Source organism: Cyclopterus lumpus, chromosome 7, assembly GCF_009769545.1.
Source record: "Cyclopterus lumpus isolate fCycLum1 chromosome 7, fCycLum1.pri, whole genome shotgun sequence".
In the NCBI taxonomy this organism is placed as follows: Eukaryota; Metazoa; Chordata; class Actinopteri; order Perciformes; family Cyclopteridae; genus Cyclopterus; species Cyclopterus lumpus.
Genome location: NC_046972.1, coordinates 8,224,522 through 8,240,596, shown reverse-complemented (window position 1 = coordinate 8,240,596; position 16,075 = coordinate 8,224,522). Strand labels below are relative to the sequence as shown.

General features: G+C 43.0%; 1 protein-coding gene across 4 annotated transcripts in view; it reads right to left on the bottom strand.

Moving 5' to 3' along the window:
- Positions 1–10,836: 10,836 nt before the first annotated feature.
- dalrd3 (DALR anticodon binding domain containing 3) overlaps positions 10,837–16,075 on the bottom strand; it is an 11,233-nt gene continuing 5,994 nt past the window's right edge. For all 4 annotated transcript variants that reach the window (XM_034536841.1, XM_034536842.1, XM_034536840.1 and 1 more), the window contains 12 exons: positions 15,593–15,900; positions 15,117–15,442; positions 13,952–14,010; positions 13,747–13,848; positions 13,596–13,660; positions 13,184–13,242; positions 12,976–13,058; positions 12,607–12,733; positions 12,287–12,345; positions 12,064–12,180; positions 11,895–11,963; positions 10,837–11,418 (listed from right to left, as the gene is read on the bottom strand). In XM_034536841.1, coding sequence (XP_034392732.1) covers positions 11,299–11,418; positions 11,895–11,963; positions 12,064–12,180; positions 12,287–12,345; positions 12,607–12,733; positions 12,976–13,058; positions 13,184–13,242; positions 13,596–13,660; positions 13,747–13,848; positions 13,952–14,010; positions 15,117–15,442; positions 15,593–15,900 — 1,494 coding nt within the window. In that variant the 3' untranslated portion in view covers positions 10,837–11,298. The remainder of the gene's footprint in view (positions 11,419–11,894; positions 11,964–12,063; positions 12,181–12,286; positions 12,346–12,606; positions 12,734–12,975; positions 13,059–13,183; positions 13,243–13,595; positions 13,661–13,746; positions 13,849–13,951; positions 14,011–15,116; positions 15,443–15,592; positions 15,901–16,075) is intronic.

Below are 16,075 nucleotides of genomic sequence, written 5' to 3'. Positions count from 1 at the left end.
ACGACCACTGAAAGTAGAGAGATGCACCACGTCTGGGTCAACCTCTGTATGAGGGCTCAACTTTTCATTTGAATACAACTTGTGTTGATGTATTTATTGCATGTATTGCCTCACAGCAAGCTTTGAGGCAATACATGGGGTGAATATTCTAGAGTCAAGGTCCACTTACTACATTGGCAACAGGCTTGTAGTGTGATGGTGTAGATGTTGACTCCTGAGGAAGAACCAGCTCTGTGACTCTGAGGCTCACAAGGGGTCCGTGTCTAGATGGGTTGGGTGGGTTGCCAACATCGCCGCAAACCCCGCAGGGAGAGAGGGCACGGCGAGTCCACAGGGAGGCGCCGAGCGGTGGAGAATATGCCACGCTGTGAGGGGACAGGAGTGCACTTTTGTTTCTAACACAAGACATAACGAGAGCGTCCTTGCGAAACGTAATGCGGCACAATAATTGTTTTATCTTGTTTTCATAATCATTGGAAGCCGAGATAGTAATTGAAAATACAGTTAGCTAAATGTACCCATTGTATATGTTTGCAGAAAGCATCCATAGATATATAGGTTTGTTTATCTGTCAGTGTCTTAAGAAATAAAATGCAGTAGTGAGATGCAGAACTTGATTGATATCCTTGAATCTGGTTTAAGGAGCCAAAGGTCTCTGAGGGTCTCTGAGGGTCTCAGCAGACCTGCAGCTTTAAGGGACCTTGTTCCAGATATGTGGAGCAGAAAAATTAAACGCTGCTTCTCCATGTTTAGTTCTGACTCTTGGACCAGGAAGTAGACCAGTCCCAGACGACCTGAGGGTTCGGGATGGTTCACAAAGGAGCAGCAGATCACAAATGTATTTAGACCCTGAACCATTCAGTGCTTTATAAACCAGCAGCAGGTTTCTAAAGTCAATTCTTTGTTAGACAGGAAGTCAGCGCAAAGACCTCAGAACTGGAGTGATGTGATCCACTTTCCTGCTCTTAGTGAGGACTCGAGCTGCAGCCTTCTGATTGACTTTTTACAGAGACCTGTGAACGCACCGTGACAGTCGTAAAGTCTACTGAAGATAAACGCATGGACGAGTTTCTCCAAATCCTGTTGAGACACATACGACATCCCTGTCCCAGGACCTCACATCGGATCAGGAAAAACTCCCAAATAATAGAAAAAAAAACTTTCGCAGGGAAAAAAGGGAAGAAACCTTCAGGAGAGCAACAGAGGAGGATCCCTCTCCCCGGATGGACAGAAGTAATAGATGTCATGTGTACAGAATGAACAGAGTTACAGAGTTACTACACATTCAATGAATATGACAGAAATTATTAATAATAATTAGTAGGCATGGACTACGATCCAGACCTCCACAATCCATGAAACAGAAGGAGGAAGAGAAGAGGAGGAGGGGGAGGGGCATCATCAGGCCGTCCACCAGGCAGGAGGCATTGCGAAAGAGGCCGGACCAATGAGGCCAGGCCTTTGAGGCAGGAGGCACAAAGAGGAAGGCCAGGTCAGGGGCTGGATGCAGGAAGCAGGACCAGCTTCAGACACAGCCAGGTCCAATGGACCGTATGAGGCGAGAAGGCACAATGATCACACGCTGCTCATGTCTTGTCAGCATGGAAGCTAAAACGCTCTATTTTGAGCTGTTTTTCTTCGCCCCCCCCCCACAAGTCAACAAGTTCCTCGTTGACTCAGCAGGAAGAGAGGAAGAGAGGAGGATGCTGGGAAGACTGGAGCAGTCAGGCAGGTGGTCAACCTCTGCTGGTTTGGCCGGCCCACCCACTTTACATAATAAATGTAGCCTATGACTTGTAATCTTGTTTCACTTCTTCCCGAAAACCTAACTGGGGCGTAAAATTATTTTATTATTTCGTAAAATTATTTTATTATTTCTTAAATTATTTAATTATTCTTTAATTATTTAATTATTTCTTTAAATTATTTTATTTTTTCAGCTGCAGATTAATACAAATTTGATGTTGTTGTTCTTTAATAAGAATACTCTGCTTTGGATACTAATTACGCTCTGATACCGTTAACTTTTGGGAAAAACAAGATTAAATTACATGACAGTATATCTACAGTATGAATACGCCAATATTTGTCTATTTGTTTATGTTGCAGTCTTACTGCTGAAAACAAGATGTCACCTATACGAGTGAAAAGTCCGTTCTCAGTGGATGTTCCCACATCACACCATTAACTCAAACATCCTAGTGATGGAACAATAAGCAAAACACATGTCTGAATGGAGCGGGGCTATAACATATGATTTTTCCTCATTAATGTGTGGTCAGAACATGCCTCCTACCAAATCTGAACTAGAAAAGCATGTTCTCTGATGCACTGGAGAACGTGCATATGCTGCATGGCACACAAACCGCCTCCTGGTTCTACTCTGCGAATAAGCCCACACGAATAAGCAGAAACGGCCTCCACTTTAATAAATGATTCAGAGAGTGAGACCCAAGCTGCCGATATCCCTGTGACCGCCAGTGTGGAATAATCTCTCAACAGCAGCGAGACTCAGCATTCTGCTGGATTCAACACGTGGAGCATTTTGTGAACCGTGCGCCTTCAATTAATTTCCAAAACAGTTGCAAATGCACCTGTCAAGTGCAGCGGTGACAGGCAGGAGATGGGTGGGGGTTCGGTCAGGGGTGGAGGATGGGAGGGAGGGAGGGGGGGGATAGTAGAAGCAGGGCCTGTGTTATACAATAATTGAATAAATTGAGAATTGAATTAAAATTAAATCATATAAATTACGATTCTGGGTATACCTAATTGCTGTGAACTGCGGTTGCTTGCCTCGGGCTATGGCTCGTGGTTGAGATGGGGGCTGGGTGGGGGAGGGGCAGTGGCAGTGGCAGTGATGCGCTACCCTTGGGAGAAATTACCCTGCAATTTGTTGGTTCATTTATAGACATCAAAAGGCAAAGAAACAGCCTGTCATCCCTTTATCGGAGTGCAAATGAGAGTTAAAAGGAAGAATCCACTTTGGTGCATTTACACAGAAAACGTGATTGTTGCTTGAAAATAGAAAATATGAGTCCTGCAGCTGCACTGGAGTCTGGTAAAGGAAAGAAGATCGGAAATCAGACTTTGCACTAATGTCTAACAATTATAGGAAGAAATCCATCATAAAAACATCAACATTAACATAATTCATTAAGTTTGGGACAGTCTGACACAATCCTCACTAATTTCTCATTATATTTAGGTGATTGTAATGGAGCGCATTCATTAGCAATAACTAAACAACCGTCAAACTGTTAATGATATTTATTAATATTCAAGAGGGCTAAGGTCAGCCTGCTCTCTTGATAATGTTTTCCTATTATTATCAGTTGTTGTTCTATAAATTCCTCATTGCAGTGCATGTGACAGGAAGTGAATAATGGACCCGAGCTGTTTCCTAACAGTTCAATTCAGTTGAAACCGTCTTGAGGGCTCTGACACCCGGACGCCGTCACAACAGACACCGGGCCAAACAACTTCTCTGGCAGAAATCAATGGGATGCGATGCAATGATCAGTCATCGCGTTAAACGTGACAGTGACAGGAGAGAAAACTAACTGTTACACCATCGTGACACGCTTCCCCTTGATGGGGCTGAATGGAAGAGACGTATCTGGATACGGTCACAACGTGACGACGGCACACAAATCTCATCTTGGAAGGTGGAGGTGACACCAGACGATCTTCTAGGGCACATTCGGTTAATATAATTCACTTGTGAGGAGAGCATATTGTTCTTTGTGATTTATTCGAAAAATATTTTTGTTTGGCCAAAGCAGCTCAAAGTATAACGTATGAAAGTGTGTACACTGAGGTGTGTGTGTGTGTGTGTGTGTGTGTGTGTGTGTGTGTGTGTGTGTGTGTGTGTGTGTGTGTGTGTGTGTGTGTGTGTGTGTCTTTGGGGCATCAGTTAACTGGGTCCCTCTCTCCAACTGCGGAGATGGTCAGATTTAATCTGATAAACTCTCGATGCAACAGCTGTCACCCAGGCCCGGCCTGTCTATGACCCAATCTCTGTACCTTCCCTCCCTCTACCCCCCCTCCTTTCACTCCTTCTCCACGTAATGCCTCTTTCAGCCTCTATATCTCTTCTGTGTCCGGACCTCTGTCAGTATGTCGCTGTGTGCATGCGTTCATGTGGCGACACGCACGCACCCACGCACGCACTCTCCATTATCCATCCCAGTCCCTAATTCAGCAGATGAGGATCTGGTTTGATAAAGCTTTCTTTTTAACAAACAGAAGCAAACACGCTGACCCGCTCATGTATTGTTGGATATCCAGATGTTCTGATAGAGACTGAATTGATCCGAGTGGGCGGCGAGGACACGCAGCGTTCTGCTGAAAGACACTTTGACAGCCGACGGACACAACATTCAGTTTTGTGGGTATCGAACGTTTGACCTTTTCATCACGGCAGAGTGTCACTGGGTCGACCTGTCTCCCCATCCTCTGTTGTGGGATTATAGTGCCATTAAGTACGTATCTACTGTATGGCTGTTATAAGGGTCAAGGCCTTATAAAGCAAAATCATCATTAAACTGCCACTTTTATTCTATTTTTTGCTTTTTTACTGTTTTTACTGTTTTAATGAATGTTCTTAGTTGTTTTTAAATCTTGTTTTCTTTCGCATTATGTTTTGATGCTTTAAATGGTTTTATGTGAAGACCTTTGAATTGCTTCGTTGTTGAAATGTGCTTTACAAATAAACTTTCCTTTCCTCTCTTACTTTCTCCAGCCAGTTACTCTTCTACTGGTGCTCTCTCACCCTTCCTCTCTTTTTAATCTGCTTCTTTCCAGCTAATTCCTCGTTACGGTCCCCCTCAGTCCATTTCCACCTCATGCATTTACTCCGTCCTATAGATTCTGTTATCCTCCTTTCTCTCACTCTATCACGCCGTCTCTCTCTCTCTCTCTCTCTCTCTCTTTATTCTCAGGGGCATCCCTGACCCCATTCATTCATCTCTCTTCAAGACAGTGGATACACTCTCAGCGATTACTCTACATGCTCCGCTCCCTCTAACAACCCATCCCTGTGTTTATTAACCACTTTCACGGCCAACCCCCCCCCCCCCCCCCCCCCCCCCCCCTGTTTTATCCGGTCTCCCTTTCTCTCGCTCTCCTCCGTCTTTTGTCTCGCTCCAACCTATTGCCCGAGGGGAGTGATTGACAAGCAAGCGGGGGTCTTGTAAAAGGGAGTTTCTGATTGGTGGAGAGGGAGATGAGAAGGATGAAGCCTCCTAGACCTGCCCTGACTGCACTGCAAAAAAAAAAAGAAGAAGATTAATTATAATTTATCTTGTGCTCAGTCTTAAGGCCCATTTACATCAAGCAAGTCTATGAAGTCAGCAGTGCTTACTGCTGTGGTTTGCTGTGTTTGTCCGGGTGAGAACAATGACATCCAAATCTGAGATGGCAAACTGATCAGCATGAAAGCAGAGTGACTCCTAGAAACTCATGGACAACATGGAGGGAAGCCACTCAAAAGTACAAATTAAGCTTGGTCTTTGCAACCTGAGCAGCTGCTAATCCAAGCTTTTGTCTGTGTGTGTGTGTGTGTGTGTGCGTGTGTGTGTGTGTGTGTGTGTGTTTTAGTTAACTCGGAGTGTTGGTATTGTGTGCACAAAGAATTGTTCAATTAAATGTCACACTTTTGTTATGGGTTCTAATTCACCCAAATGTTTCTCATCAGGAACTATTTTATTTTGCGAAACAAAACAGATCTAAATTGCACAGACATCCTTTTATAACTTAATTAGTTCAGCATTGAATATTTTGTAAAAAACAAAAGAAGGAAACAAAGGACTGACTGCTTTAGCTACAGTTCAGATACGGTCAAAGTATATTACAAAAGTCATATTAATCATTTATCATACTTTTTTGGACAATCAAACAGCTGAATGTGAGTCGTGGTATAACACTTGTAAAAAGAGTAATCTGTACTCTTTTAGGACAGCTGTGATGTAGTTAATTAGTACTGATGTACTGACATAACAAACCATAGAAAACCCTAAAACCAACGCAATTGTGGGAATGAAGAGGCAGATGTTCACATCTGGCAGACAGCAGTTACACTACAAAAGGAGCTCAGGATCCAAACCAGCGATGCTTATTTACCTCATGTGCCCTTCGAGGAGGTTTGTCCACCACACAGAGCTTTAGTCACAGGAACTGAAATCAGGTTTTTCTTTTGCACCATCCTATTCTTTTTCATTCACATATATATCAATCATCTACAGCCTTGATTATTATTCGAAAAACCCGTAAAAAGACATCATCTGACCACACTGACGAAAACAAAATGACCAAATATTACAGAGAAAAAATTGCTTTTTTTTTTGCATTGTGTCTGGCTCGGTTCAGGACGTGGGTGTCGGCTGATTGGAAACATGTTCAAACATCGCCACCATGTGGTGAACCTGTTGTACTGCGGAGAGATTACATCATTGCTCTGCATTCCTTCCAGTCAGTTGTGTTTCAGCTGTGTTTAATGTCAGGAGTTATGAGTATTGTATGAGTATTTCATACCTGGAGACGAGACAAGATGTACATCAGAAAGGTTTGTGCATAACAGACTTCATATTTTAGAATATGTAAATATGTTCTGTAAACCACAATACAATAGGCATATGGGGGATTTTGCGCTGTGCTCGCATATACCATTTTTGAAGAAAGAAGCGAACAGCATTGAGAGCATATGAAGTGCAGCAAGGCTTGAACACTGAATTTTAAAACTGAAGAAAGCTATGTGGGAATATAGCTCATGTAAATATGCAGAAACCGTGAGAGATAAACTCCAGAAGCAGCTGTGATGTCGTTGCTCCTGTTAGGCACACAACTGAGGCCCAGGAGCAGATGATTCCCCCAATGAGGAAAGCATAACAGTGACCTCTTTATCACCTGACTCATGCATCTGTGTGTGTGTGTGTGTGTGTGTGTGTGTGTGTGTGTGTGTGTGTGTGTGTGTGTGTGTGTGTGTGTGTGTGTGTGTGTGTGTGTGTGTGTGTGTGTGTGTGTGTGCACCATTAAAATGACATGAAGCTGTCCGTGCACGTGTTAAAAGTGATTTTGTAAATGTCTTGCTTTGTTGTAAACCTAAATACATGTGAATTGTAAAAGTAATATGTGTGTGTGTGTGTGTGTGTGTGTGTGTGTGTGTGTGTGTGTGTGTGTGTGTGTGTGTGTGCGTGTGTGTGTGTGTGCGTGCCTGAATTTGTGAACTACCACAACATCTATAACAGAGACCGACACAGCTGACTGTAGCTCATTACTGCAGGTCAGGACAGGTTGTGGGAAAGAGGAAACACATCATTAAACTGAGCGAGCCACATTTATTGCCTGTAAATGTCAGGAGTTGAAACCATTTCCAATCAAGTCTGAAAGTTATCCTGTTATTCTGTCTTAAAATGCAGAGCTGTTGTTTTTTCCTGAGATCTCGTACTATTTAACATCTGTTGTGTTTGCTGTGTTTTGCTGCAAGATGTTTCTTCTCTCACTCTCCGGACATTCCTGGAAGAAACACTGGAAGAAGAAGCTGCCGGAACAGGTGGAGGGTGTCTTTACTTATGGATATACCATAACAACTTCCTTTTTAAAGAGACAACGTTCTGTCTGCAAACATCCTCTTAACATGAACTTATATTTAGATGCAGAAAATAACCAAGGAAGTAGTGTCATATAATTTTAGGGCCAGGGAATTTAATAGAATATGTCATTGAATATCAGAGATTTTATAGTTACATAAGCAAATTAAACAATTCATGTAATCACTATGGAGGTCTTACTGTAGTTTCTGGAATATGATCTTCCACTGACACGATGGTTACTGTGGAGCTGTCAAGTCTCTCAACTTTACCACCAACAGTGCCCAAATGTAATTTAATAAAGCACACAAATGTCACTTGACAGCAGCTTTTGTCTACCGTGCTCATTCATAATCATTTCGGGAACGATACCGCGACAACATAATCAGCCTAACTATTAAGTTGCTTGTAATTATCTTTTTTTTTAATGGACGATTAAAATGTGTATTCCTGCATTGTTACGTTGAGCTTATTGGGAATCAGCTGTGCAGCAGGATTACTGTAGACATGAACCAATACCGCTGAGTAATCATCTCCTCTTAAGGAAATTGAGAGGTTTCCAGTAATTGCCCGCATGGTCTCCTCTGGGCTGCAGGCTAATTGCTGAGTGACCTTGACTGTGGTGAAAATCTCCACTAACAGCATTATTATTAAGTCAATCAACTGATTTGATCTGAGCTGCTCGGTTAATTAAAACAGGACCAATTAGTCTAGTTATTAGCTCGCCTCATACACCTGCTAAGACCACACGTGTGTCCCTGACTCTTTGTTTCAGTCCAACACCACGTAAATAATAGCCAACATGTTACAGATCAACACGTCAACCAGTGGATGGAATCAGTAATCATTTATTGATCGCACATACTCGCACAATTAGCATAGCTTGGAAAGTACAGATTTGATTCAATGCTGGGACGGGGAAGGTTGAGACACAGCTGTGTGCGTGTGTGTGTGTGAATATGTAATGTAAATATATATTGAATATCAGCGCCAACCTTAAAAAACAAGTTTATCGCCCCGTGTGTGCGTGTGATTTTCCCACAGAACATGAATAAATACAGGACCTTCTGAAACAGTTTCCAACTTTTTCATTCCATTTTTCTTTTTTCCTCTTTCTCACAAAGGAAGAAGGGACCGAGTTACGGTAGAACAACATACATATAGAAGAGAGAAATGAGAGTCTGGGTATGGCTACATATACAGAATATCATGTTTTAGAAACTCCGAATCATTTGCATCTGTATCTAACTGCATACAAAAATGTGTAGGAATTTCCAATTTGAATGCAGCAACACCAACACTGACAGTGTCTCACTCACAAAAACAAGGATGAAAGAAGAGTTGCATTTCAGTAGTACTCGTAGTACACAGTACACAGTACAAAGTACAGGGTACACAGGTCGATGTGTTGACAGTGGAGATACAGGAGCAGATGGAGGAATACAAATCAGCAGGGAGTTTCAATAAAATATAAAAACTGTTTCTCACGTTATCCACTACTGTACACTGTAGTATAAACATGTCATGACAGCGAAGAAAACCACCACAGTCCACAGGGGTCAGACCCCGGAGAATTAATGAAAACATATATTTTAGACTGCAATAAATCCCAGCAGAAATTAATTGTAGCGCACAAAATGTTATGCATGAGATCCAAAAGAGCAAATGTAAGGGAGAGGAGAAAAAAAGGCAAGTGAAAGGAAGGGATGGAAACGGAGAAAAAGGGGCAAAGACAAATGGCACGACACATCGGGGGGTTCCATCTCCAGTGATGGATCGCCACTAACAGCATGTACTGTATATCCATGCAGTGTGTGGGTTATTGTTGGACCCATGTGGCCTCAGGGCGGCGAGCTGTAGTGGAGCGAGAGGGGATTTATCTACAGAATAACAGTATCAGTATGTACATCTCTCAGAGAAAAACACACAGCGGGAGAGTCTGTCCTGGTCATTTATTCTGCAGACAGGAGAGACACAGAAACTGTAGGCGGACAGATGTGTGTGGGAGAGCTTGACAGTATTATTCACACTCACATGGGGGACGGGTACACTTGACGGTCAGAGGCGTACGAGGAGACTTTAGGACAGGAAGGAATGTCCCGTGAAGGGGAGCTGTACATGATCAGCTGGTGCATGGTCGTTAAACACATTTTGATTTGGTTTCATTTTCAGAATTCAGAATGCTGACGTCTGTCTCAAGGCTATATTGGATGATTAATTATTTATTTAAAAGGCATTATTTTTGCTCCAATTGTTAAAAGCATTTGAGTCGTCTTCACGTGGAGAATTTCAGTGTGTCCTCGAAGAAACTAACTAAAGTTAGGACAGGTGAGCTTAAGCTGTGAATGTGAGTGTATCATACAGCACAGGATAAAGGGAGCAGGAGACGGGAGTAAGGGTGGAAAAGGAGGCAAGAAAGGATGAGGGACGGGAGAAGAAGGTCAGCGCTGTGAGGCCTTAGGGGTTAAGACATCAAGAGAAACACGACAATGGCTAAAGTGAACATAGCGTATCAATTATATATACTGGACAGTAGATCTGTTGACAGATAAAGTGAGACAATGAACAATTTAAGGTAGGAAGAAAATCAAAATCCCTCATCACTCCTGCTTTAATACTGTGGTAATTACAGCGGTGGTTAACAAGACCAGCCATTGTAAATAATCAGGATATTGTAAATATCCCATTCCCTTTTCTATAGAAAGTAACATGTACAAAAAAGAAAATCCATACAAAAATTCCATAGGGACAAGCAACATTTAGTGAGAAGTGAGTAATAGATTTGATACTTGTGTACGTTAATTGTTTGAGATATTCACCTAACTTACACAATAATGTGTAGCGGAGAGTTAAAACAAGCTATGGCACATTTCAACAGACAGTAGTACTGTAGGTCGCTGAAAAGGGAACACAATTCACATTTCAAGGATCAATTTTAGGTCATTAACAAAATGTATAAATAACATTTTTTGGCATAATTCTCTTCATACATACATACACATACATATGCATATATATATATATATATATATATATATATATATATAATCTTCATGCCATTTCATGCATTTCTAATGTTATGGCACAATGCCCTAATGCTGCTACTCATGAACACCTGTTATATCCGACACATGGTTGGTTTATACTGAACATTTGTGATTTGTCACGCAGGATAACTGTGATTGGAGGACTCTGAATAAACTTATGAACACAGCAATTAGGACTCATATGCAGAATATATATTCTGGACCCTTTTTTTTTTTTTTTTTTAAATGACAATAAATAGTTGTGTGGCATTGATAAATACAACGTGGGTAACATACATGAAAGGGGACAGTTAAGCAAGGCAAAAACACTTTCTGCAGGCAGTGACTAAGACACTTTCAGAGGAGAGACTTTTAGCAACAGAATGTGGGGGTTGACTGTGAGAGCAATGAGGGAAACTTAGAAAGTTGGCTCAGTTTTGTGGGTTTTTTGGAAGCATCAGAGCAGATTTGAAAAGCATCCCATCTTTGCCAACAATTTCTTGAGTGGCACCATTAACTCCTTGAAGTCTCCTTGGAACTGATCCCAGTCACAAAATAGTCTGACAAAATGAGGGGAAAAGGCGACGTGCACGTGATGGAGCTACAATTGCAAAACATAGGGGACGGTGTTATGGTCGGGTAAGTCGGGCCAACAAGTGATCACAGGGTGAGTGGACTGGGACAAGCTATAGTTGCCTGATGGGGGGAAGGTTAAGGGTGTCCAGGGCGCTGTGGTAGAGCTCTCGCAGCGCTCTCAACAGATGCAGACGACAAAACATCTGGTTGAAGAGATGAGGCAGCGGCTCCTAGAAACAGGGAGAGAAGAGAAAGACGATGTGTGTGTGTGTGTGTGGGGGGGGGGGGTTAAAGGAAGAGAAAGAAGAAAGGAAAAAGGTGATGATGGCAGGAAAGAGATAATTAGAAAGAGAAAAAGAAAAATATTAAATATTGCTAACATCGGACTGAGATGATGGGCTTTTGTTTTTTGTGCGACAGTAATCCCATTATGTCGGTGACAACAAGTCACCAGACGGGGCAATGGCCTATTAATACGCTAATCTCCATGTGATGTGAAACAGGAAGGGAACACACACACACACACACACACTCACACACACACAAACACACACACACACACACACACACGCACGCACGCACACACAAAATAAAGACTCACTGAAGGAGTGCTCAGAATTCATTTTCAGTGAATAAATGAAGGCATAATATACATATATATACTATAATAAGCATTGATAAATATATACAGCGAATGAATCCTCACCCCCAGCACATGGACTCTGTTGTAGTACGAGCTGAAGTCTTTACTGAGAGAAACCAGAAATTTACAGATCTGAGGAACACAAAACACACGTAGAAATGTTAGATAAACATCTTGACAACAGAGTTTGGATTAATACACACCTTTGATCAGTAATCAGTGAATCTCTGACCTGTTCAGTCTTAATGTTGACTCTGGCTCCACCCCCTTCACAGTCTAATGCTTGTCCTGATTGGTCCAGCAGCTCGGAGAAGGTGATGAGGTAATTGAACAGGAGAAGCCACTCGCCCTGTCAGTCAAAGCACAGACACAGATAGGAAGAACACTGAAATGTTGGTCGGACTTCTCACGTGAATATTTGTTCATGGAAAGAGTAGAAGAGAATAACGTGGTACCTCTTCTTTCAGAGCAGAGAAGTCTAGCTGGGAGCATTCAGGGATTTCAGGGTATAAACCTGCAGATAAGAAAAGTCAGAAAGCGACATGAACAATACAATGTAATACAATCCTAAAACAACCAGCTGTGTGAAGCTGTTTCATTCCTAAAATGGAATATAACACCAAAAAAAAAAAAACGTGTATCCGCTTGGTAGCTTGTGAATTTCCCCCCTTGATCAAGAAAGTTTAATCTAAATTTACAATATTACAATCACAATTGACTTGTTCATTGTACGTTGTGTTATTAATCTGAATCTGCAAATGACGGAGTGTCTCACCCTTCTCTACTCCTCTCTCGTAGCTGTCGAACAGAGTGTGCAGCCTGGCACAGTTATACATCACAAACACTCCTCCTCTCGGCCCTTTGGTGGACACGCCCCCTTCCCGCTGGACGTCCAGTGTCACCTAAACAGACAGCTTTGTCAGTCATTCCTGCGCAACCAGTTACATTAAAAAGAGGAAAATGTCATCAATTTCTAACTCAGGTTAGTCAAGTCAAACACAGGCGTTCAATTGATAAATACGGACAAACACACGCACAGCACATAACCGCCGCGTCCGCAAAAAGTTTTTCCCAAAATCCAAATTCAAAATCCTGCCTGCATGACACGTGCAGGCGTAAACACACAGGTGTGACGATGACTCACGGGACTGGTGTGGACCGTCGACAGCAGCTCAAATCTGATAGTGGCAGAGGTCATGACCCTGATGATGTCATCCCATGTCTGACCTGCAAGACGAAGAAGAGGTGGTATTTCACCCAACTTGTAGTTGATGCTAATTAGGTTCAGTCAGGTCACTTAGATAAGTAAGCAGCGTTTAATAAACAATGAGTATGTCCATAAATACACACACCTTCTACTTGATCTCCATACTTCATCTCTGAGGCCTCCTTCATCTGACCTCTTCTCAGCCTGGAGCAAAGGAGGAAGAAAGAAACAACAGGAGCCTCATTTACACAAGACAGCTAAAAATATGCAGCGACAACACAGAGATGAAGATAGCACCGTTATCATTTAGTTCAATTAGAGCTGCAATTTCACAGTGCAGACAAGATCCTTGTGAGAGTGTCTCAGGTGATAATAAACATCTGGTGCAGAGCTGGGCAGCGCACATGGAGACGGAGGAAAGAAGGAGAAGGGCAAAGAGGCCGGGAGGACAAGTGGAGACGGAGGGGAGATGAAAGGAACCTAAAGACTAAGACAGACATATGGAGAAAAGACAAGAGAGGAGACACAACAGCAGACAAAGACATGATGTGTCTTACTGCAGAAATTGTGCAGCAGTCAGGTGAGAACCAGGAGTCTTCACAGGCCCACATACCAGATGTCTCTGCAGACAGAGAGCAGAGCAGGTAAAGAATAGGAACAATGAAATACATGATGTATGTGTGTGTGTGTATGTGTGTGTGTTATTACCTGTGTGTTTGCCGCTCCACTGGCTCTCCACAGCACTGCTATTTGCTGCTGACGGAACTCGTCCTGACAGGAAGTCACATGTAACGCTGTTGCCATGGCTACCTATAAAACAGGCAGCAAGGACATGTGAATCAATGCTTTGTTATTTTTCTGTAGTTTTCAAATGGAGAAAAAAGGAAATCATCAGTGTGTGAGTGAGTCTTACTGTGCAGTCAGCAGTGGCGAGGTCCATCTGTGCCAGGTGAGAAACACTGTCTCTGTGTACTGAAACAGACACACCAACAGTGTGTTGCTAGTAAATACACAATACCAACTGTCTGTCATCCTCCTCATCTTTTCTCTTATAGGGAAAATATACAGATTTTCAACCTTATCTCTGCCTATCCGAGTTTGTTATACAATGTGACGTGTACAGTTGTTACTGAGATTCTCATCCGGCTTTATCGGTCATCTTAACGTAGACCAGTGACGCTGAGGAACCACAGAGTGCTGGTTAAGCTTTGGTTGCTGTGGGGCGCGATGCCGCTCAAAATCTTCCTCATTCTCTTCGCTTTACAACAGCGAAAATGGCATCCGGAAATACGAGTATGTAGGATGTGTACTTTTTTAAGCTGTAGATTTTACTGTGTTTTAGCTGACTCGGATATTCAGCCAGAGAGATGCCGCCCAACTGGTGCTTGCCCTCCGATGCCAACAGAATGGATGTCACAGTGGGCAGTTTCTTTGTTGGATGCTGTCGCTGACAACGACCCCGAGAGAGAGTATGTGCATTACTTTGCATGAAAGTTTTACTCCTCATTGGACAGAGGTTTGCTGGAGACCTTGTTCATTACCCCAAAAATAAACTGGAAAAGACAACCAGAAGGGCGATTCATATTCTTGTCGTTTTCGTATTGAATGGTCTGCCTCTGAAAAGGGAATGAGAGCCGCCAACGAAACCAGATGCAGCGAAACTCTGACTGACTCTGACTCAACAAAGCAAGTTGAAATCACTCTCACATCGGTCTGTTAAAGCGTTGCCTGTGGAATTCTGGTCACACACACACACACACACACAAAGGCACGAGGACTCACACAGACATCACGATAAACCGTCCGGCCAGTGGTTTCACGCTGTTCCACTGATCGATAGGCGGTAATGTTCCAAGAGTCACAGCGATGTTAATATACAACGAGCAATGTCGCTGCATGTAAGTGAGATTGATAATAATGAACTGATTGATTTTGACAACCAGTTGGAGGTGTGAGAACGTTTCTAAAATACTATTTTCAACGTAATGGCGCACTACATGGCTCTATTGTTCAGCAAGCACAAATCTCTGATATCTCAAAACTTCAGCTCATGAAACAAAATCTCCTTGTGACCTCACCTGTGCAGGTACCAAGGCTGGGGTCGTATCCCAGCAGTCCCTCCTCCTGGAACACTCGTTTCAGGTTCACCCTGAGAGCTTCCTCGTTCTCCCCCTCCTCTGCCTTCCTCCCTCCTCCTCCTCCTCCTCCTCCACCGCTGGTCCTCCTGCCTCTCTCGGTTTCCCTCTCTCTGTACGGGGAGTTCTCCAGAGCCTCCTGTATCTTCTCCTCCCGCTCCTCGTTGGTCCAGTTGGGTGGGGCTGTCGGCCAATCGATGCCCAGAGCTCGGAGGAATGTGAAGATGTCGCTGTCTTCAGGAAGCGTGGGGCAATAGGACACTGCGAATCTGAGACAGAGGTTGGTACTGATCACAGCCGCCGTTTAATCTATGGCTGCATTTAACTATTGCTAATTTGTTTCGGGTGACAGTAACTTAAAGGAAGTGGATGTGTGTGGATCATTTGGAAATCTGTAAATAGACCACCCAGAGACTCACCCCTGTCTTCTCAACAGCGCCCCCATGTGGTCCGCCAACAGAACGGTCCTCAGCTGGCCCAGAGTCAATGTCTCAGGAGTGGGTGTGTTGGGTTTAGGGTGGAGCGCAGGGCAGTTGAGCACCACACAGCCTTGCCTCTGACCCGAGGGCTTCAGGTACTCCGTGGCTCCCTCTGCCAGGACAGCCTTGAAGGCTGCGGCCCGGTCCACCCTCACCCTCAACCCCTCACCCATTACCTCCCCACCGGCCACAGGGAGAATCCCACTGCCACGGAGGGAGAGTACCCTGGACATCACTGCTGGAGGGATCTGGGTGGATAAAGGGAGCAATTAGAGACTATATATATATATATATATATATATATATATATATATATATATATATATATATATATATATATATATATATGTATATATATACACACACACACATACACATATATATATATATATATATATATATATATATATATATATATATATA